Source organism: Elephas maximus, chromosome 9 (genome assembly GCF_024166365.1).
Source record: "Elephas maximus indicus isolate mEleMax1 chromosome 9, mEleMax1 primary haplotype, whole genome shotgun sequence".
Classification (NCBI taxonomy): domain Eukaryota; kingdom Metazoa; phylum Chordata; class Mammalia; order Proboscidea; family Elephantidae; genus Elephas; species Elephas maximus.
In genome coordinates, this window is record NC_064827.1 from 106,242,980 (window position 1) to 106,267,114 (window position 24,135).

Consider the following 24,135-nt stretch of genomic DNA (forward strand, 5'->3'; position numbering starts at 1 on the left):
TTCCCTCAGAAAAGCCACCCCTTTGGTTCCATGGGACACTGGCCTGGGCAGTGCTCTCCCTGCATCAAGTGCTTTAAAAGGAATCTCATGGGAACTTGTATGTTTACCTTGGATGCTGTCAGCATAAAGAATTTTCTTGAGCGCTCTTGATATGGAGCTGATGGAAGAAGAGAGTAAGAAAGGGATGTTTTCTGGAAGGACATTTTTAGGCAAAGAGAAAAAACAAGAAACTTAAGGCTTCTTTAGGAATTGGAGCCTAGAAGCCAGCTTTTGGAGCAGAGGTAAACATGCTTTTTGGGGTCACTCCCCTTCTAGAAGCCTGAAGTCAGAGCTCAAGGGCATAAAACACTCAGAGCAACGGGGTCTCGCTAGAGACTAGGAAAACCGATTTGAGTGCAGGCTGCCTGTGAGAAGCCTTCCCCCACCCAGGTGTATGGTGGGAGGTTCCTATCAAAGCTAGTGGGGTTTTCACAATAAAAACACTCACCCCATGACAAACCTGAGAGCAGGGAGGAAAGCCAATACTTTTCAAGGGCGTCTTCAGTGAAGAAGAAAGGGACTAGTTACCCTTGCAAATGTGGTCGGAGATCAGGTAGTAAAATGGAAACTACGCAGTTAGCTCTAGTGGCTGGTCACTCTCTTCTTTCCCTTAAATATCTGCTGGTTCTGTGCCTGTATCTGCTGGGGTGATGCACTGGAATATTCTGCTGAGACAAAATCAGTGGTTTTTGCCTGGCAGCTAGAGCACCCTGCAAAGGGACTGCTTTGGAAAGCTGGGTCATCCTCAGGCCCTTTCCCTCAAGTCTAGCATCCATACACGTTTGTGCCTGTGGCCGCAGTAGGTTGTGAAAGAACCACCTAAACCCACTGCCTCTTACATCAGATGATGAACCTTGAATTCAGCAGTATTTATCGCTACAAAATTTAAATATTTTATTGTTTATTGAGTAATTCCTGTATCCATGACCCTTGCTGGAGGCTTTGCATATATTTTGTCAGTTGCTCCTCACAGAACTTGGGGAGGTAGACAGGATTATCCACATTTTACAAGTGAGTATATTGAGAGAGATTTTTAAAAAAATATTTTTATTGTGTTTTAGGTGAAAGTTTACAGAGCGAATTAGTTTCTCATTTGACAAATTGTACACGAAGTGTTCCATGACATGGGTTGCGGTCCCCACGCTGTGTCAGCGCTCTCTCCATTTCTGGCCCTGGGTTCCTATAATTGCTTGTTCTACAGAGCACGTTCTTTTCAGGTGTTATTGTTTATTTTATAGGCCTGTCTATTGTTTGAGGTGGTTTCCAGGAATGGCAGCAGTACTAAGTCAAAGGGGTGTCATAGGACCATAGTCTCGGGGTAGAGTTAGGGAAATTAAGTAACCAGCTAGGAAGTAACAGCTAGTAAGAAGTAGGGTTGAGATTCAAAACTAAGTCTGTTGGATTCCAAAGGCATGTGCCTTGTGCTACACCATACTTCTTGTTATTTGCTATGGAGTTGGCTCCAACACCTGGTGACCAACAAAACATTGCCCAGTCCTGCACCGTCTTCATGGTCAGTAGTTGTGGCTGTGTCAATCCATTTCGTTGAGGATTTCCCTCGTTTTCGCTGACCCTCTACTTTACCGGACATCGTGTCCTTTTCTAGCAATGGGTCTTTCCTGGTGATGTGTCCAAAGTACACGAGTCGAAGTCTTCACCATTCTCACTTCTAAGGAACATTCTGGTTGTATTTGTATTTGTTCTTTCTTTGGCTGTCCACAGTATATTCAGTATTCTTTGTGACTCAAAAATGGCTTCAGGGTACACATATTTCTTGAAGGAGCCTTAATTATTAAGTATGAATCAAGAGAAATGGATAACATTGGGGCTTTCAAAAAAATGTTTTTTTAAAGATGTAAGTTCTTTATTCTCCCAACTAAATCTACATTTTCCAGTGTTTTTCCCAGACCTTCATCCCCATCAAAAAAAAAGTTACAGGTTCTTAAATAATTCATACTACAGCTTAGATTCCTTGAGGGTCTGGCAAGCTTTAATCTTGGATAAGCTGATGTAAAATATTGCCAGTAGCCAACCTCAGGTTGCCAACGCAAATATAAATCTCTCCTTGTTCAGTATATGAATTTATAATATAAACTGCTTTGAATTATACCTGGTATTGAATAGAATTAAGATGCCGTTGAGCAACACTTAAACATAAGAAATAAGACGATATTATAATCTAACTTGTTAAGTATGTGCTACATAAAGAAAATTTTACTCCATCATTTTAGACCTAACAGAGAGAACACTGGGCACGTGAGTGACTCAGGAGCATCTGTTGTCAAACATGGACTCAATCCAGAGAAGACTTTCATGCAGGTTCATTATTTGAAGGTAAGTGTATCAAAGTGGCAGAAGGTAATGTGGTTCAGCCCTTTTTGGGTTATATATAGAAGCAATGAAGATCGGTAACATGGCTGAGGCAAAAGAAAAGAAATCAACGTTGTAATAACATTTGAATGGTCAGATATCTGATTGTCCAATAACTGCAGCACTTCATACTAAAGAAGTAAGGCCACATTTCAAAGGTATGAATCAAAGGAAGCCAAGATATTCCCTGCCCTGTATCTTCCTTCCCATACTTCATGCGAGCTTTGAGGAGCAGAGCCTTAAAATCTCTGTAAAAGTCCAACTGGAGTCTTTGGGTGGTGTAAATGCTTAACGCACTTGGCTGCTAACTGAAAGGTTAGAGGTTCGAGTGCACCCAGAGGGGCCTTGGAAAAAAAGGCCTGGCGATCTACTTTTGAAAAATCAGTCACTGAAAACCCTGTGGGGCACAGTTCTATTCTGACACGCGTGGGATCGCCATGATTTGAAAATGACTCAACATCTACTGGGTTTTTTTTTTTTAAGGGTCCAAATAGGAGACAGGAGTAATCAGGAAGCATTGTAAGCAGTAAAGGTCTTTATGATAGCCAGGGTCGAGAGAACCTGGGCCTCTGTTCCCTTTTTATCCCTGATGGGTGACCAGACTTCATATAACCCAGTAACATCAGAGATGATGCTGACATTAACAAATGATTTGAAAGGAAGGTCATCGATCCTTACTTTCCACACCCAAATTTACTCGTAAGAACATAAAGGACAGCCTGGGACAGGTGAGATGGGACATTCTAGAAGCAGATGATATGCAGTAGGTAAGTTAGAGTTTACTGAGTGAGCATTTTTCTGATGAACCCCTGATAGGCATTTTTTTCTTTCTTTCTTTCTTTCTTCTAGGGCTATTTCCTTCTTCGTTTCCTTGCCAAAAGATTTGGAGATGAAACCTATTTTTCGTTTTTAAGAAAATTTGTGCACAGATTTCATGGACAGTTGATTCTTTCCCAGGTAATTTAGGGATTCTCATGGTTTCACGATGTACCGTTGGAGAGGGTGTGGCATGTGGGGGTTAGTATGAAGCAAACATAACCCTGATACCAAAACCAGACAAAGATACCACAAGAAAAGAAAACTGCAGGCCAATATCTCTTAAGAATATAAATGCAAAAATCCTCAATAAAATACTAGAAAACAGAATCCAACAGCACATTAAGAGTCATACACCATGACCAAGTGGGATTTATTCCAGAAATGCAGGGATGGTTCAACATTAGAAAATCAATTAATATAATACACCACATCAATAGAACAAAGGAAAAGAACCACATGATCGTCTCTATGGATGCAAAAAAAAAAAAAAAGCATTTGATAAAATCTCACACCTTTTTAAGATGAAAACCCTAAAGAAGATTGGAATAGAAGGGAAGTTCTTCAATATGATTCAGGGCATATATGAAAAGCCAACAGCCAACATTACACTTAATGGAGAAGGACTGAGAGCTTTCGACTTGAAATTGGGTAAAAGGCAAGGGTGCCCGTTCTTACCACTTCTATTCAGTATTGTATTAGAAGTCTTAGCCAGAGCAATAAGACAAGAAAAAGAAAGAAATGGTATTCAGACTGGAAAACAAGAAGTAAAAATATCTCTATTCACAGATGATCCCACTGAATGTAGAAGTTATCAAACAATATCATTAATATCACATGCAAGTAAAATTTTGCTGAAGATCATTCAAAACTGGCTGCAGCAGTATATCAACAGGGAACTGCCAGAAATTCAGGCCGGATTCAGAAGAGGATGTGGAGCCAGGGATATCATTGCTGTTGTCAGATGGATCTTGGCTGAAAACAGAGAATACCAGAAACATGTTTACCTCTGTTTTATTGATTATGCAAAGGCATTCGACTGTGTGGATCATAACAAATTATGGATAACATTGGGAAGAATGGGAATTCCAAAACACTTAATTGTGCTCATAAGGAACCTGCACATAGATCAAGAGGCAGTGTTCGGACAGAACAAGGGGATACTGATTGGTTTGAAGTCAGGAAAGGTGTGGGTCAGGGTTGTATCCTTTCACCATACCTATTCGATCTGTATGCTGAGCAAATAATACAAGAAGCTGGACTGTATGAACAAGAACGAGCATCAGGATTGGTGGAAGACTCATTAACAACCTGCATTATGCAGATGACACAACCTGACTTGCTGAAAGTGAAGAGCACTTACTGATAAAGATGAAGGACCACAGCCTTCAGTATGGATTACACCTCAACATACAGAAAACAAAAATCCTCACAACTGGACCAATAAGCAACATCATGATAAATGGAGAAAAGATTGAAGTTGTCAAGGATTTCATTTTACTTGGATCCACAATCAACACCCATGGAAGCAGCAGTCAAGAAATCAGAAGATGCATTGCACTGGGCAAATCTGCTGCAAAAGGCCCCTTTAAAGTATTGAAAAGCAAAGATGTCACCTTGAAGACTAAGGTGCACCTGACCCAAGCCATGGTATTTTCAATCACTTCACATGCATGCAAAAGCTGGACAATAAATAAGGAAGACCGGAGAAGAATTGATGCCTTTGAATTGTGGTGTTGGTGAAGAATATTGAATATACCATGGGCTGCCAAAAGAACAAACAAACCTGTCTTGGAGGAAGTATAACCAGAATGCTCCTTAGAAGCAAGGATGGCGAGACTGCGTCTTACATACTTTGGACATGTTGTCATGAGAGATCAGTCCCTGGAGAAGGACATCATGCTTGGTAAAGTACACGGTCAGTGAAAAAGAGGAAGATCCTCAATGAGATGGATTGACACAGTGGCTGCAACAATGGGCTCAAGCATAACAATGATTGTGGGCATGGTGCAGTACCAGGCAGTGTTTTGTTCTGTTGTACATAGGGTCACTATGAGTCAGAACCAACTCAATGGCATCTAAGAAAGACAACATTCACAGATGATATGATCCTATGTATATAAATTCCCATAGGGTCCACAAGAAAACTTTTAGAGCTAATAGAGAAATTTAGCAAAGTTGCAGGGTACAAAGTCAACAAACAAAAATCAGTTGGGTTTCTTTACACCAGTAATGAGAAACATGAAAGGGAAATTAGGGAAACAATTCCATTTAAAATAGCATCAGAGAGAATAAAATACCTAGGAATAAATCTAAGCAGGGATGTGAAGGACTTACGCAATGAAAACTATAAAACACTGCTGAAAGAGACTAAAGAAGACTTACATAAATGGACAGATGTTCCATGTTCGTGGATTAGAAAACTTAATGTTGTTAAATGTCAACACTACCCAAAGCAATCTATAGATTCAATGCAATCGCAATCAAAATTCCAACAACCTTCTTTACAGAAACAGAAAAATCAATCCTCAACTTCATATGGAATGGCAAGAGGCCCCAAATAGCTAAAGCAATAATGAAAGAGAAAAACAAAGTAGGAGGGCTGATACTTCCTGATTTTAAAACATACTGTAAAACCGAAAAACCAAACCCGTTGCCATCAAGTCAATTCCAACTCACAGCAACCCTATAGGACAGAGTAGAACTGCCCCATAAGGTTTCTAAGGAACAGCTGGGGGATTTGAGCTGCAGATTTTTTGATTAGCAGCCAAGCACTTAATCACTGTGCCACTAGAGTTCCAAAACATAATATATAGCCACAGTAATCAAAATGGCCTGGTACCGGTATAACAATAGATACAAAGACCAATGGAATAGAATCGAGTCTGAAAACAAACCTACATGTCTTTAGCTGGGTTCTCCAGAGAAGCAAAACCAGTAAAGCGTATAAATATATATAGAGAGAAATTTATATCAAGGAAATGGCTCACTCGACTGTAGAGGCTGGAACATCCCAAGTCTGTGGATCAGAATAGAGGCTTCTCTTGAGTCACATAGCCGCAGGAGCTGGCAAACCTAAGATTGGCAGGTCGGAGAGCAGGGCTCTTGCTTACAGGCTGTGAAGATCAACAAATCCCAAAATTGGCACAAATAAACTGATAGGTCAAGTCCCAAGAACCAGAGGTCAAATGAGCAGGAGACAGCCACAGGATTCAGAGTGAGCAAAAAAGTCAGAACATCTGCTTATATTTGGATGCAGGCCACACCCCCAAAGAAACTCCCCTTCAGCTGATTGGCTGCTCACAGAAGATTCAATCATGGAAGTGATCACATATAAACTGTCAGAATCACGACTCAGCCAAGTTGACACACAATCTTATCCATCATAGTCCACCCCTTGTCAACTTGGCACATGTAGACATCTCCTTAAACCACACATAATCTCTGAATAAAGACAATTATAAAGTCATACTTGTGTCTAACATGATAAAACCAACACGTGTACGACCGAAAACGCACTCACGCCGTTTACATCTTATATTTTATAAGTGAAGAAAACAAAAATATTTGATGCACACACACAAAGCAGAAATACTCATATCAATTACTGTCCTCGTTTCTCCAACTGGTCAAGTGGCCATAACTGGTATTTAGAACTACCTTCTTCCGCCACCCATTCTGTATTCCCTTTGCCCTCAGCAAGCACCTCAGCTGGTTGTTCTTCTTTACCTGGTGGGGTGACCCAAATCTTCATTCCTGACTGACCTGGGTCATTAGTAGTCGTGTTGGAATTAGGTTATTATAGTTGTCCACTGACTGTAATCACAGGGCATGGTAGTACTAAGAGAGGACCTAAGGGATCTTCTGCATTTCAGACATACTCTTCTTTACCTCCATTATGTAATATCAATCTCATTTCCTCTTGGTAATCAGGATCAATCACACTAGCCAGTATGGTAATTCCCTTCTTTGCCTGTTGATGCAGAGGCATAAGGAGCCCAAAGTGGCCAGGTGGCATTCTTAGCTTCCAGTTCAGTAGAATCAGTGATGTGTCTCCAGGTGGGAGCATTCCTCCCTTTGAAACTAAGACCTCTAGGCCTGCAAAGCATAAGGTTGTGGGGAGAGGAAGCAAAAATCTTGCAAGTGGGTCACTAGGGGTAATAGTGAATGGTGCCACTCCCATTTCTACCTCTTGATTCCTGAACCCATGAATCCTGGCTATGACAGAAACGGCACCATGTATTGGACACTGGTTTAGAGCATATGCAGCTTCCTGGAGAACATTGCCACAACCCTGCAAGGTATTGCCACCTAAATGGCACTGTAATTGTGTCTTTAGAAGGCCATTCCATCATTCTATCAAGCCAGCTGCTTCAGGATGTTAGGGAACATGCTAAGACCAGTGAATTCTATGAGCATGGGCCCACTGCCACACTTCATTTGCTGTGAAGTGAGTCCCTTGATCCAAGGCAATGCTGTGTGGGATACCATGACGGTGGATAAGGCATTCTGTAAGTCCACAGATGGTAGTTTTGGCAGAAGCATGGCGTGCAGGGAAGGCAAATCCATATCCAGAGTGTACGTATCTATTCCAGTAAGGACAAAACACTGCCCCTTCCATGATGGAAGTGGTCCAGTGTAATCATCTTGCCACCAAGTTGCTGGCTGATAACCTCGAGGGATGGTGTGATATTCGGGACTCAGTGTTGGTCTCTGCTGCTGGCAGATTGGGCACTCAGCAGTGGCTGTAGCCAAGTCAGCTTTGGTGAGTGGAAGTCCGTGTTGCTGGACCCATGCATAACCTCCATCCCTGCCATGGTGGGCACTTTGTTCATGAGCCCACTTAGCAATGACGGGAGTAGCTGGGAAAAGAGGATGACTGGTTTCTACAGAAGCACCATCCTATCCACTTGATTGTTAAGATCATCCTCTGCTGAGGTCACTTTTTGGTGAGCATTCACATGAGACAAAAGTATCTTCACTTCTTTGGCCCATTCAGAGAGGTCTATCCACATACCTCTCCCACATAAATCCTTTTTTCCAATTTCCCCATCATGTTCCTTCCATGCCCCTGACCATCCAGCCCAAACCATTGGCCATAGCCCATGAATCAGTATATAATCACACATCTGGTCATTTCTCCTTCAAAGCAAAGTGAACAACCAAGTACACTGCTCAAAGTTCTGCCCATTGAGAGGATTTCTCTTCACCACCGTCCTTCAGGGAGGTCCCAGAAGGGGGCTGTAGTACTGCCGCTGTCTACTTTCGAGTGGTGCCTGCATATCATGCAGAACTATCTGTAAACCAGGCATGAGTTTTCTCTTCTTCAGTCAACTCCCCATGAGGCCATAGGTGCAGACTGGGAGATCAAAGGTAATGTGACAGGATTGGAGACCATGGGCATTTGGGCCACTTCCTCATGCAACTTACTTGTACCTTCAGGTCCAGCTCAGGCCCAATCTTATATATACCACTTCATTTAACAATGGAGTGCTGCTGTCACATCCAACTTTATGACTCTGTGGGTCAGACGACACCCAGTTCATGATGGGAAGCTCAGGCTGCATGGTGACTTGGTGGCCCATGGTTAAGTTTTCAGTCTCTACTAAGGCCCAATAACAAGCTGGAAGCTGTTTCTCCAAAGGAGAGTAGTTAACTGCAGAGGATGGCAGGGCTTTGCTCCAAAATCCTAAGGGTCTGCATTGTGATTCACCAATAGAGGCCTGCCAAAGGCTCCAAACAGCATCTCTGTCTGCCACTGACACTTCAAGCACCATCAGATCAGCTGGATCATATGGCCCAAGTGGCAGAGTGGCTTGCACAGCAACCTGAACCTGTTGTAGAGCCTTCTCTTGTTCTGGACCCCACTCAAAACTAGCAACTTTTTGAGTCACTTGATAAATAGGCTGGAGTAGCACATCTAAATGAGCAATATGTTGCCTCTGAAATCCAAGGAGGCCCACTAGGCTTTGTGCCTCCTTTTTTGTTGTGGGAGCAGCCAGATGCAATAACTTATCCTTCACTTTAGAAAGAATATCTTGACATTTCCCACACGACTGGACCCCTAGAAATTTCACTGAGGTAGAAGGTGCCTGAATTTTTGTGGGATTACTTTCCCACCCTGTAGCACAGAAATGTTTTGCCAGTAAGTCCAGAGTGATTGACACTTCTTCCTTACTAGGTCCAATCAGCATAATATCATCAATGTAATAAACCAGTGTGATGTCTTGTGGAAGGGAAAATCAATCAAGGTCTCTGCGGACTAAATTACGACATAAGGGTGGAGAGTTGATGCAGCCCTGAGGTAGGCAAGTGAAGGTGTATTGCTGGCCTTGCCATCTAAAGGCAAACTGCTTCTGATGGTCCTTCGAAACAGGTATGGAGAAAAAGGCATTAGCTAGATCGATAGCTGCATACCAGGTGCCAGGAGAGGTAGTAATTTGCTGAAGCAAGGAAATGACATCTGGAACAGCAGCCACAATTGGAGTCATCACCTGGTTACATTTTCGATAATCTACTGTCATTCTCCAAGATCATTCTTTTTTTTGCACAGGCCAAATAGACGAGTTCAATGGGAATGTGGTGGGAATCACCACCCCTGCATCCTTCAAGTCCTTGATGGTGGAAGTAATCTCTGCAACCCCTCCAGGGATGCGGTATTGCTTTCAGTTTACTATTTTCCTATGTAAGGGCAGTTCTAATGGCTTCCACTTGGCTTTTTCTACCATAATAGCCCTTACAGTATTTGTCAGGGATCCCTACTGTCAGGGTTCTGCCAGTTGCTGAATATATGTATTCCAATTATCCATTCTGGAACTGGGTTCAAGGACCCACTGAGCCTACTGTGAGACAGATGTGAGCCAAGTCTCCATTAATAACCTGACCCCCATATGCTCCTACTCTGACTGGTGGGCCATAGTGACGTTTGGGGTCTCCTGGAATTAGTGTCAGCTCAGAAGCAGTATCCAGTAATCCCTGAAAAGTCTGATTATTTCCTTTTCCGCAATGAACGGTTACTCTTGTAAAAGGCCGTAGATCCTTTTGGAAAAGGCCAGGAGAAAGATTAGCAGTAAAAAATTTTGGCAGTGTATTAGAGTCTTTCCTCAAGGGGACCCAGCCTCCCCTTCATTCAAGGGGTTGTGGGTCTTTAAACTTGCTCAAATCTGGGAATTGATTGAGGGACTGTGACTCTCTGTTCTGGTGATTCAGGTTAGACTGCTGTTCACCTGACCTGGAATTCATCCATTTGTACAGATCAAGTAAATATTTAGTAGATTTCCTATCTGTTTCACTCCTAGGGACACCATGACTAAAGTAGCCAAAACCATAAGTCCGTATGAGTCAGACTATTCTGATGACTGCTTTGACTCCCCTGTCCATTACTGTAACCATGCCCACCTTGTCTTTGGCGATTGAGTGCAGCCACTTGGCACCTACTACCACAGGGTCCAATCAGCCCCATTGTAGTTAGGTGTCTTAATTCAGTCAGGGCAGTTCCCATTGTCAAATCTGATTTACATAAAATAGCAATCAGAGCAGTCTTCAAGGATGCCGGAGCTCCCTTCACAAATTTGTCCCTCACAGTTGTGGTAAAACGTATGTCCTCTGGGCACTCCATGTGTGGGTCTGTAAATCTAACCTGATAAATCCACTCTAGAATGCCAGTTTCCCTAATTCTTTGCATACCTTCTTCCACAGTATACCAAGGCAGGTCTGGTACTTCAGCTTATTTCGTGTAGGTCACCTTGTAATCCATGCTTCAGCAACCCAGCCAAATAAACTATTAGATTCTTTCCTAACTTCTTGAGCTGAAACACTGAATAAAGTATCTGTGCTTAGTAGACCCATATCAATAAACTCAGTCTGATCTATCTTTATGTTCCTTGCAACATTACCCACACCTTTAATAGCCATTCCCACACATATTCCCCAGGTTTCTGTTTGTACATTTTAGAAAAGTCAAGCAATTCTTTTGGATTGTAGCATACCACCTCCTGGGTCACACTCTGTACTTCACCTTTTGAGACTCGCTGAGACTTAAGTCTAGCTATAGGTCTAGAAGCCAGAATCTGTAGTGTGGAATTGTTTTGAGAACATTTAGCATTGTCTTGTGAAGCATCTGCCTCAGGCAATGCCCCAGGCAACGACTCAGGCAAGGGCTCTTTAGAGGCAGCTGGACTAGGGCTAATCTCATTAGATTGGTGTGGAGGGGCTAAAGGTTTTTCTGGACAGGGTGTTTTAGCAGACAAACATGAATTAATCTCTTCAGTGGGAGTGATTCTGCTGGCAGAAGTGATTCAATGGAATTTAGGGGCTCAGTGTCCCCCGCTTCCTGATTATCTGCCCATATGTCCCCATCCCAAGTTTCAGAATCCCATTTCTTCCCAAGCAATGCCCTTGCTTTAACTTCAAAGACACCTCTCGAGGTTGGCAGTTCAGCTGGCATTATAATTCAGCCACTCTTATGATAAGACTCTGGGTCTGGTTCTTGGCAATTTCAGCTCTGTTACTACAAGAAAGAAAGCTTTCTTTCTAAGCACAAGTGGAAGCCTTGAGGTCATTTATGCAGCACTTGAGCTTTGACTCTGAAGCCCTGGGCGCATCTCTTTCTTTTACCAGTTTGTCTAGCGAAAGTAAGACCAACCAACTAGCTACCTTATACTTCTCATTCTGACAAAACTGTAGAAAGATATCACACATGTATTCATCCAAAGCCTCGCTTTTCACCAATACCTGATCTACTGGTGGTGATATTTTGCATAATTGTGTTGCCACCTCAAGCCATGGATTAACAGTGCCCTCTTTACTGCTGGAAGCAGAGTCATCAACATCTTTAAGACTAACCAGACTTGAGAACCAATTTAGAAAACTCATCCTTACAATTTTGTTTCTCTGGAACCACTCTCAGCACCAAGTGTCTTTGACTGGGTTCTCCGGCGAAGCAAAACTAGTAAAGTGTATAAATATATAGAGAGAGATTTATATCAAGGAAACAGCTCAGGTGATTTATAGAGGCTGGAACATCCCAAGTCTGTGGATCAGGATAGAGGCTTCTCTTGATTCACATAGCCGCAGGGGCTGGTGAACCCAAGATCGGCAGGTTGGAGAGCATGGCTCTTGCTCACAGGCTGTGAAGATGATGAATCCCAAAATTGGCAGATAAGCTGAAAGCTCAAGTCCCAAGAACCGGAGGTCAGACAAACAGGAGACAGCTGCAGGATTTAGAGTGAGCAAAAAAGCCAGAATATCTGCTTGTATTCAGATGCAGGCCACACCCCCAAGGAAAACCCCTTTCAGCTGATTGGCTACTCATAGCAGATTCAATCATGGGAGTGATCACATATAAACACTGAGAATCATGTCCCAGCCAAGTTGACTCACAGTCTTAACCATCACTCCACACATCTGTAGGCAGCTGATTTTTAACAAGGGTGCTAAGTCCATTTGATGGGGAAAGAAGAGTCTCTTCAAAAAATGGTTCTGGACTCTTGACTGGAGGGGGGATGGGAAGATAGAGAGAGAGGGAAGACGGCAAAATTGGCACGAAACGAGAGACTGAAAGGGCTGACTCAATAGGGGGAGAGCAAGTGGGAGAAGGGAGTAAGATGTATGTAAACCTACATGTGACAGACTGATTGGAATGGTAAATGTTCACTTGAAGCTTAATAAAAATTAATTAAAAAAAAATGGTTCTGGGAAAATTAGATTTCCACATGCAAAAAAACAAAACAGGATCCATGCCTCACACCATATACAAAAACATATTCAAAATGGATTAAGGACCTAAATGTGTAAACTAAAACCATAGAATTCTTAGAAGAAAAAGCATGGGCAACTAGCTTTTAACAACAGATTACCTAATATAGTAACAAAAGCACAAACAGCAAAAGACAAAATAAGTAAATAAATTTATAAAAATTAAAAACTTTTGTTCATCAAAAGACTTCATAAAAAAAGTGAAAAGCCCAGCTACTGACTGGGAGAATATTTTTGGGAAATTATATCCAACAGGACTCTAGTAGCCAAAATACATGTAAACCTTCAACTATTTAACAACAAAAAGAAAACCCAATCAGAAATGGGGAAAGGACTTGAATGGACATTTCACCAAAGTGGACATTTAAAGGGCTGCCAGATGCATGAGAAGATGTTCAGCATCATTAGCCGTCAGAGAGATGCAAATCAAAACCACGATGAGATACCATTTCACTCCCACTAGGATGGCTAAGATTTAAAAAAAAAAAACAAAATAATAAATGTTGGCAAGGATGTTGAGAAACTGGAACGCTTATCCATTGCTTGTGGGAATGCAAACTGATACAGTCATTGTGGAAAACGGTGTGGCAGTTTCTCAAAAATTTAAAAATAGAACTACCATATGACACAGCAATTCCACACCTAAGTGTATAAGACTTGAAAGCAGAGACTCAAAAAGAGGCTTTTACACCAATGTTTATTGCAGCACTATTCACAGTGGCCAAGAGGTGGAAACAACCTAAATGCCCATTGACAGATGAATGGATAAACCAAATGTGGTACGTACATACAATGGAATACTACTCAGCCAGTAGGAGAAATGAAGGCTTAATACATGCTGCAATGTGGATGGAGCTTGAAGACATGCTGAGTGAAATAAGCCAATCATAAAAGGGCAGATATTGTATGACCTAACATATAAAAAGACAAGAAAAGGAAAATATATAGAGAACAAAGTTTGTTAGTGGTTACCAGGGGCAGGAGGGATGTGGAAAGGAGGGTTAATAGTGATGGAAATATTGCATTGATTAAAGGTGGGGTTGCACAGCTGATTATTGTAATTGCTGTCAGTAAGTTGTACACCTGTAAAAAGTTGAATTGACAAAAGTTGTGTGATATATTTACAACAACGACAAAAAAAGAAAGAGTAGTTGCTGAGGCTGCTTATGTACAACTAAAAACAGAATTTGTTTCCTTGGTTTGAAGGTTTTGGGTCATGATTTCATGGGACATCCCAGTTAATTGGCCTAATAATATGTTTAAACCAAAAAATTCAAACCCCTTGCCATTGAGTCAATTCCAACGCATGGCAATCCTGTAGGACAGAGTAGAACTGACCCATAGTGTTTCCAAGGAGCGCCTGGTGGACTCAAACTCCTGACTTCTTGGTTAGCAGCTGAGCTCTGAACCACTGCACCACCAGATCTCCTTTTCTACCTGCTAGTTCATTGCACAGTGCCTGGGGCCTTAAAAGCTGACAAATGGCCAACGAAGGCACAACAGTTGGTCTCTATTTGCCTGTAACAACAGAGGAAGAAGGAGAGTCAGGAACAGAAGGCTATGGAATGGGTGGTTAATTGCCTCCATGAACAACTGCCTCCTCTGCCATGAGACCAGAACTGGATGGTACCTGGCTACCATTACTGAACATTTTGATCAAAGATTCTATAGAAGAATCCTGATCAAAAGGGGGAAAATGCAGAATAGAATCTCAAAATCTCATGGACTCCAGACTTCCTGGAGCCATGGAGGTTGGATGAACCCCTGAAACTCTTGCACTAAGATAATCTTTAAACCTTAAACCAAAAATACCTCCTGAAGTCTTCTTAAAACCAAATAATAATTTAGCTTAACTAGTAAAAAATGTCTGCTTTGAGCATGATGCTCTTGTAAGAACTACCTATGTGGAATCAGACTGACAGCTCCAACTCAAAATATTAGATAGGAACCTTAGGGGGCAGTGGGTTTATGTTAATGGAGGAGGAACAGTTCAGAAAAGGAGGATGAGAATGGTTACGCAACTCGAAGAATGGTGTATGTAGAAGCTGTTGAATTAAAAAAGTTTTTCTGTGTATATTCTCAACAATAACAACAAACTAAATAAAATTTAAAAAATATATGGTAAATAAATAAAAGGGTAAAGATTTATGATTTAATGTGGGAGGAAAAATAGGAAGTTAATGAAGTGGACCCAAGGAAAGTGCTATTTCAGGGAAGGTAATCTCCTCACAGTTTTGGGCCAGACTGGACCCAATGCCATCTTGTAGACAGTGATACAGATAGTTGCTCAGTGACATTAAAAACAAAAACAAATAATCCTGCTGTTCCCTCTACCTGAAATGATCTTCGCAAAGTTATTTCCTTCTTGTCCTTTACTCTGAGTTTAAATGCCAAAAACTCTGAGTCATTTCAGCTATGCGGATTTGTCTCCACCCTGTTATTCCCTACCCCTTTGCCATTTTCATGGTCTTTATTGGCATGGACATTATTTATAATTACATTTTCATTTCTAGTTCCGTTTGCTTAATTTCTACCTCTTCCACTCTCCGTATAAGCTCAATAAGGCCAGAGACTGTGTTCTTTATACCACCAACATATAACCAGAACTTAGTACGTGACTGGCACACGGTAGATGTCTCGTAAATATTTAATAAACAAATAGATTAGTAGCAAGATACATGGAAATATTTAGACAATCTGTACACAAAACTATCAGACCTTGTCAGCTCATAAGGGTGTGAGGCAGAGCTGCACACAGCAAGACAGTTAACAGAGAGCGAGAGGCTCTGAAAACATTGTTTGGGACTGGCAGAGAACAGATGATGGATCCTTATCATGTCTCAGTTTCTTAGCGCTGTTGTAACAGAAATACCACAAATGCGTGGCTTTAAAAAAGAGAAATTATGCTCTTACAGTTCAGGAGGCTAGAAGTTCAAATTCAGAGCACCAGCTCTAGGGGAAGGCTCTCTCTTTGTCAGCTCTGGGGGAAGATCCTTGTCTCTTCGAGCACTCTTTGGTTCCTCGGTAATCTTCACGTGGCATCTCTCCTGCCCTATTTGTGCTTGCTCCTGTTTCTAATCTGTTCCTTTTATAACTGAGAAGTGAGTAGGTTTAAGGCCCTACATTGATAGGGCCTTAACATTAACATAACAAAACACTGTTCCCAAATGTGATTACATCCGCAGGTACAGGGGTATTGGGGTGGGTGGGTAGGGAAACAATTCAGTCCATAACAGCATAGATTGGCCTGAAGGGCGTTTTGATGTTTGAGAATTATGTTCACATACAGTCTTCAGTCCCATTATCCACAGCGTGGGATGTGATGGATGTGCACGTATGGTATGAACACATATGGAGCGACTAACATGCCTGTAACAAGACTATGTGCACTTGTACTCTTCGGGAAGGGGCCCTCCCTAAATATGTATGTGGAAAGGCAATTTCAAAACTGGTTCAGAAGTCTCCTGTGCTTGGTTGACTGATGAGCGCAAACTCCTACTGCTAACACTTATCGCCAAGATCCTTCAGGGTAAAACGAGTGAGCACGCTACATTCGCCATGACACTAGAGATTCTGATTTCAACTTCCGGTGGCACTCTTAGCGCTCTCTCAGCCAAATCTTTCAGTTTTCCTTTTTTCTCTCTCGAATAACAACTTTTTTGTTTTTTAAGTAACGGCTTTACCAAAATAAACCTAACCCATTGCTGTTGAGTCGATTCTGACTCGTAGCAACCCTACAGGACAGAGTAGAACTCCCCCATAGGGTTTCCAAGGAGCAGCTGGTAGATTCAAACTGCCGACGTTTTGGTTAGCAGCCAAACTCTTAACCACTGAGACCAGGGCTCCATTAATATCATAGAGATGTGATAATCACATCAGATAACAAAATGGTGGGCAGTCACACAAAACTGGAAATTATGGCCTGGTCAAGTGGTCACACATTTTGAGGGGACACGATTCAATCCATAACTCTGAGGTATTGCATATGACAGGGAGAGGGGATGAACACCACTGGAGCTGTATACAGCCTTTTTTGGAAGAACTTGGGTACACTAACTCTTTTGAAATTGTGCTAAATATTCCCTGCCAAGCTTCTCTAGACCTAGTATGGATGTAGCTTATTCCCATTGCGGGTACCCCCTCAATTTGAATTATTACTTCAGTTAAGCCTGGAGCCCTAAAAAAAGAGCCCTAGAATCCACATAATTCACCAAAGAGTCATCCTCAGTTGTTTATTTCCCATGATTTGCTCATCTCTTCCTGCAACCATTTCCAGTCCCTTTACAGAAAAAAGGGAAAATAAGGTATTTCTCTTTCCAAATATGTGGGTATTTGTGAGAATTTGTAGGGTTAGGACAATTCATCAGCACCACTGCCGCTGAGCATAAGGTTGGGAGGGGGTGATCCAGAGGGAGAGTTAGCAGCAGTGTTAGAATCTCCTGTTTCTTGCCTTGGTTGCTCTGTTTGAAGTTTACCTCGTGAGGTTATACATCTTTCCTTGTTTGGATGCTGCTGGTGACAAATTTGCTATTTTTTTTAAACAGATTGCGTTTTTGTTTATGTCATTAGTTATTGATGAGGGAGAGTGTGATCCATTTTTCTTTACTCAGAAGTCCCTCTATTTCTTCTTTCCCAGCTTCTTAATCCTTTCTGTTATGCTAGTCACCTCTTCTGCGCACCTAGCTCTCTATGACTTGTCCAGCACTTCAGTATTGTCATCTTTCCAGCCCCCCTAAAACTACTCTTTTGAGTTTAACAGTCGTCTTCCTGACTACTTCATCGCTTCTTACCCTGCCAACCCCATCCTTGCATCAGTATTTCAATTATTTGTTTTGCCTCTCCTGTATCCTCCCTCCCTCTCCAAAAAAAAAAAAAACGAGGGCTGTGGTAATTGCTCATAAAGCACCTGGCAGGAATTACCACCCTGTGTAACTGTCCAGCCAGCGTCTATCAGGTAATCTAGTGAAATCTGCAAACACCTGCCGTGCAGTGAATACTTTCACCTGGACTGAAAAAATACTTACCAAATCAATCTGATGCCAGAATCAGGGTTCGTTTTTTTAAAAATTCGTAATGCTTAATTTAGTGTTGTGAGGTGTTAATCAAAACCAGCTGTCTGGGAAGGTTCTGATTAGCGTATATATTGTTGGGAGAGTAGGAAATGAAGGAAAAAGTTGCAGGAATGCAGTTCTCAATTTCTTTGTGACTGGGGTGTGGGCTTATAACAATCGCCCAGGAGTCAGGTACAATTTCACTCCAGCCCGCTGAGAACAGCAGCTTTTTGTTTTTTCACCCTTGGTTTTAAATGTCTTCCAGCACACTGCAGTGGTGATGCACTGAGAGCCTAGGAACTGTCACTCGCTGACTTTGTCAGGGATCCTGGAGTCAGCCTAGATGAAAAGCCTTCCTTGTCCAATTACCTTTTGTGAGTTGCTTTCACAAAAATGTCAGCGGACTGAAGGGAAGAGTGAAGACTGAAAGGCCTGAAGAGAGGTGGTGAGGGCAGGAATAATCATGTCATTTTTTGTGTTAGGAGGGGGCAAGCGTTTATCAAGAGTGCACTCCAGGGCTATGTGCCCATTTATGAAAAGAGCCAAGAAAACTAGCGTTTCCAGACTACACAGATCAGGTCTCTGAAAAGAGTAAGAAGGACCAATTATGTTGATTCCATTGAAAGACTGCCTGGATGAGACTAAGTGTCTTCGTGGGACTGGATGGAGCACAGGACAGAAGGGAACTATCTCGCACTGTAGAAGGAACATTCACATAGCCCGTTAGAATACAGGCACCAGCTCTTGTAGATAGCTGAGATGTGAAGTTTATGTGTTCCAGTGTGATCCCCTAGACCTGTCACCCCAGTGTTGTTTGCCGACCTCTAATCAACTGCTGTGCTGCCTGAGATCTCACCTGAGGCAGGAAGAGGCAGGTGCACCAAGACGGCAACCTGCCAGGAGACAGGGCAGCCATGTTTCTGAAAACATGAAGTAGGGCTTTCTGAGGACCATTTGTACTTCCCCTGTATTCACATGGAATTCTGGAGTATTGTGCTCTGCAGTCCTGCGAAGAAAGATCCATTTGTAATTGGAAATTGCAAAAGGGCAGAAGTAAGGTTAACTTCGAATTTCCTCCTTCTCATGCAATTAAATTCTGCCCCGTGCCACTGAGCTAATGTAATTTTTCCCCATATAATTGAGCATAAATTACCGAGCAAATACGAGATAAGTTGATATGAGCTATATGGAGATAACGAAGTGAAATTAGTAAGAAGTTATAATTACAGTACTTGGATTTTTAAGAAACAAGAATAATGTTATTAAACCAATGGAATATTTACAAAGTAATCTGTTAACATATCAGGTTGTGATAAATGAGTTTCTAATTCATTTTTTTTTTTTTTTGCAAAACAACTATGAAAATTAAAAAAAAAAAAACACTTAAAAAACCTCAAGGAAAAATAAGCCTTCTCATTCTTAATACTACTCTTGTTTCCTTTCGTATTTTTTTTTATGCGGCTATCCACTGCAGGTGCAAAGAATGACTTCAGATGTGAGGCATTAATCCATTTGGGGTTCACCCCCCTCCTCCATTTGGCCTGCGTGATCCATGTTTTCAATATCAGTTTTGTTATTGTTTGTATTATTTATTTTAGACGAAACAGCAACAGACAAAGTCTTTGAAGGAAAACAGGGGTTGTAAGAAATAAATCTTTCATTAATGCTCTTAATAGGGAGACTTGGCTTCTGGCAGAAATGGACCATAGCCACCCATAAACACATAGAAATGGTATGGCCAGCTCCACTCCTGTAATGATGGCTCTACTCTAGTGTGAAGATGGAAAAAGAACACCTTGTCATACAAATTGCTTGCAGATTTCCATTTCTCTGCAGTTCCATCTGCTTTGTAATACAGAGACTGAGCTGCTGCTCCCATCTCACACTGGGAGTTCAGCAAGCCTCAGCAGAGCCCGTTGCTGACACTGTGTCTGCAGCCTGGGTTCTGTTGGGAGGACTGCCATCCTACTGACTCTAGTTTGACCACTGCGCCACCAGGGCCTGACTCTAATTTAGGATTGTCATATTTGGTTATCTGGGCTTACATGTGTGATTTCTCTAAAGGACCCATTTAAAAAGATGATTTTCAGTTCATGAAAGAAAAACTTGAAATGTAGAGCTTATCTGTTGATCAATGTCATCAAGTTCCAAGGAAAGTTAAACATGGCTCTTGTTTATTTTGTCTTCTATATGTATTCAAAATGCATCTTATCTAACCTTTAGATGACAGAAGAAGATTTGGCAAATAAAAATGTAGGACACCCAGTCAAATTTGAATTTGAGGTCAACAACAAATGATTTTTTAGTATAGTATGGCCTCAGTTTAACTAGGCATCCTCTATTTTATGCAGCAACCCTAGCTGAGACCAAATCAAGATTCCAGAATTAGATGGGGTGGAATAATGGGCCACAATACTCAGGTACATATGAAGTATAAACTTGATTTTAAAAATCTTGCATATTTGGATTTTTTACATCTTATGGTATTGTCATTATGTTTTAAAAGAGTCCTTTTTAAAAGAGATGTTTACTGAAATATTTATTGATGAAATTATGTAATATTTAGGATTTGCTTCTAAATTATAAAGGAGGCAGAGGAGCCAATGGGGCAGCACTGGCTGTGGGTTGATGGGTGCATGAAGGTTAATTATATTATTTGTATACTTTTGAGTGTGTCTGTAATTTTCTATAGTAAATGCAAAAATGCGTGTGTGTGTGTAAGTCATGCCTTTAGTTTGAAAAAATCTATTACTTTAATTAATTAATGTCTACTGGCCAACAATTGGAAACCTTGGTGGTATAGCAGTTAAGAACTATGGCTGCTAACCAAAAGGTCTGCAGTTCGAATCTCCCAGGTGCTCCCTGGAAACCCTATGGGGCAGTTCTACTCTGTCCTATAGGGTCACTATGAGTTGGAATCGACTCGACGGCAGCAGGTTAGGTTTGGTCCAACAATTGTAGACAGGCACTAGAAGAGGTTGCAGATAGAGAGGCTGGCTCTCGTAAGCCACCTTTGGAGTTGTGGCCATCTTTGCTTCTCCATTAGGATGTGAGCCCTCTTGGTTTTTGTCTAGTCTTTCCCTAGGCAAGGCAAGAACATTGTAAGTTAGTCGGTACTGGCCTCTAAGAGGTCAGTATGTAACAGAATATCTGGTAAAGCTCATGAAGAGCAGGCCACAGTTGAGCCAGAGGGTCAGTGTTTATATTATGGCCAACCTTTTAAAAATAGTTAAATACAAAATGAGATAAACCATTCAGTTAGGTCAAAACAACAAACATGATGTTTTTCAATTTGTTCATGGTTTTTACAAAACAAATCTCTTTAACCGATTGGATTGAAACCCTGGTAAACTAATGAATTGAGTACTCTAATAATTCAGCTTGGGTCTAGCTTCCCTAGCAGGTGAGCTGTCGGCAGCTGGGAGTGCTCTGTCTCTGGCGTGGTTCCGGGCAGAGTTATTTGTTGATGGACATCTTTAATGGTTTGCTTTTTTCTTATTCCAGGATTTCCTTCAAATGCTGTTGGAGAACGTCCCAGAAGAAAAAAGGTGAGGCCCAATTTAGGAATTAAGAACTCAGTTTTGCTGTGAATGCTAAAAATGACCCTGCCTTATTTTGGCTTATTACAACCTAGAAAGTTAAATCTTTCTCTCTCAACAGGGAACAGGGGCCTAGCCTAGCCAGTGGGAGTTGCAGGACAATCAGCCAGACTTAGAGATGGGCCCACGCAGATACCGGAGGCAGCAGGCAAACCAGGGACCCCAAAAAGTGGTATAGGAGGCAAGCCGAGGACAGCCTGTGGCTCAGCTTCTGCGGGAAAGATGAGAGGAGAGGAAAGCTGTCAAGTTAGGGTGGCTCCGTGAGTGTGGCTTGTTGTGAGGAAGCCCTGACGGAAGGAGACAATGTAGCAGGTAATAAGAGCCTGGGATGTGAAGTCAGGCTCACCTTGGTCCTGACCCCAGCTCTGCCACTTCCCAGCTATGATGTTTAATCCCTCCAAATTTCAGTTTTCTAAACCTCTCTGGCAGGGTCTTAGAAAAGATAAAGGAGGTAATGTATGTGCAGAGTAGGTGCTCAATGATTTCTTTAATCATTATAGCAATATTCGTTATTATAACAATAGCCATCTACTGTGCATCACATGTGTATGGGATCTACGTACAGTAAATCATTTAATCTTTATTACAACACTCTTCATAAATCATCATCATTATAATGCTAGTGATAGCAGCCAGCCCTTACTCCTTTATCTTTTCTAAGACCCTGCCAGAGAGGTTTAGAAAACTGAAATTTGGAGGGATTAAACATCATAGCTGGGAAGTGGCAGAGCTGGGGTCAGGACCAAGGTGAGCCTGACTTCACATCCCAGGCTCTTATTACCTGCTACGTTGTCTCCTTCCGTCAGGGCTTCCTCACAACAAGCCACACTCACGGAGCCACCCTAACTTGACAGCTTTCCTCTCCTCTCATCTTTCCCGCAGAGGTTACTGTGTACATGCAAGCACTCATTTAATCCTCAGAACAACCCTGTTAAGTACATTATTTTACCTATGAGAGGACTGAGGCACTGAGAGACCAAGTAGCCAGTCTGAGATCTCACGGCTGTCTGTCTGTAGCAGGGCTGACAGGCCACTTTCAGGGATTCAGAGAGGAGTTTAAAGATCTAACTCGTGAAAGCCTCTGGATGGTGTAAATGGTTAATGCGCTCAGCTGCTCATCAAAAGGTTGGAGATTTGAGTTTGCCCAGCGGTGCCTCGGAAGAAAGCCTGGAGATCTACTTCCAAAAAATCAGCCGTTAAAAACCCTACGGAGTTCAGTTCTCCTCGGACACACATGGGGTCGCCGTGAGTAGGAGTTGACTTGACAGCAACTGGTTTTCAGCTAGTTCGTTGGTTACACTAGGTTTGTACCAACCCTATCCTTCTAACTTCCCATCTTCCCTTGGGTGCTAAAGGGAATACCCGGAAATATAATTTCTCATAGCAAAATTGGTATTCAAATGTTAAAGGGGAGCATCTTGTGAAATTAAACTTTTTTTTGAAGAAGGGCTACCATTACTCTTCTCCTTTCTGATCCATGTATGTGACACATATCCACGTGTGGAAACAAATTCTTCCACAGAGCCATAGACTTAGATCCATTCAGGGCCAGGCACCGCCATGTCAAGGGCCTGTCTTATAGTGTCTTAAGAATCAGCTATGGAGACTATGCTCCCAGGCTAGGCAAGGGAGATGACATGCAAATTCAGGTGAGGGTCCAGGGACCATAAGAACATGAATATTTTTCTGAGCACCCAGTGTTTGACTGGCCTTTTTTGTTCAGTCTCTCCCCTCTTCCACGCCAAATTCTGGCTTCAACAATTAGAAGCGTTATTGTTAGGGTCATTGTTTTTTTTTTAAATAAGGTGGAAACATAAATGTAAAACAAGCCGGTGCATCATACAAAATTAACACCCACAGATTATTTGATCAACTGTTGTTTCTACTACCTCTATGCTCCTGCCTTTTGATGCATGGGGCCTTAGAAATTGGCCAAGATATATAGCTTTTCAAGAGGCTGCTCAGAAGTAGTGTGGTTTGCTCTGGAAGGTCTGAAATGTTTCAGATTTACCATTCTTTCTTTTTAAGCAGACATATGGGTTGTCTTCATGCAAAAATCATGTCAAGTGTGGCCGTTATTCCTAAGGTCAAGAACAACAGTTTACCTGGAAGATATTTTTTTTCCTTTTCTTTTGTACCTGCCCTGCAATCACTTTTCAGGTCCCCTGGTAGAATGGAGCCGTGTTCTTAGAAATTAAAGCAGAGAAAAAAAGAGAATTAATAGAAATGCTGTATTGCCTCCTTAGGCTGTTACCAAGTCTGTTTCTCAGTGATGACTGTATATTCTTTGAGAACTTCTTAGGGCACAAATATAGCAATTTTCATGGAAGCAACAGTGCATTTTTAGTGTTGGAGGTTGTTATGGATTGCATTACGTCCTCCAGAAATATCCGTCAACTTGGCTAGGCCATGATTCCTAGTATTGTGTGATTGTCCACCATTTCGTCATCCGATATGATTTTCCTATGTGCTGTAAACCCTATTTCTATGATGTTAATGAGGTG

General features: G+C 41.8%; 1 protein-coding gene across 21 annotated transcripts in view; it reads left to right on the top strand.

Annotated features, from left to right (window-relative positions):
• The window catches only part of AOPEP (aminopeptidase O (putative)), a 464,323-nt gene that overhangs the window by 303,001 nt on the left and 137,187 nt on the right, over positions 1-24,135 (top strand). For 19 of the 21 annotated variants that reach the window (XR_007518652.1, XR_007518651.1, XM_049895757.1 and 16 more), the window contains 3 exons: positions 2,271-2,373; positions 3,259-3,366; positions 21,537-21,580. Coding sequence is in view for 19 of the 21 variants with exons in the window: in XM_049895757.1 (XP_049751714.1) it covers positions 2,271-2,373; positions 3,259-3,366; positions 21,537-21,580 (255 nt within the window). In the remaining 2 variants the exon portion in view is untranslated. The remainder of the gene's footprint in view (positions 1-2,270; positions 2,374-3,258; positions 3,367-21,536; positions 21,581-24,135) is intronic. The other 2 variants (XM_049895765.1, XM_049895752.1) reach the window with 1 other exon arrangement.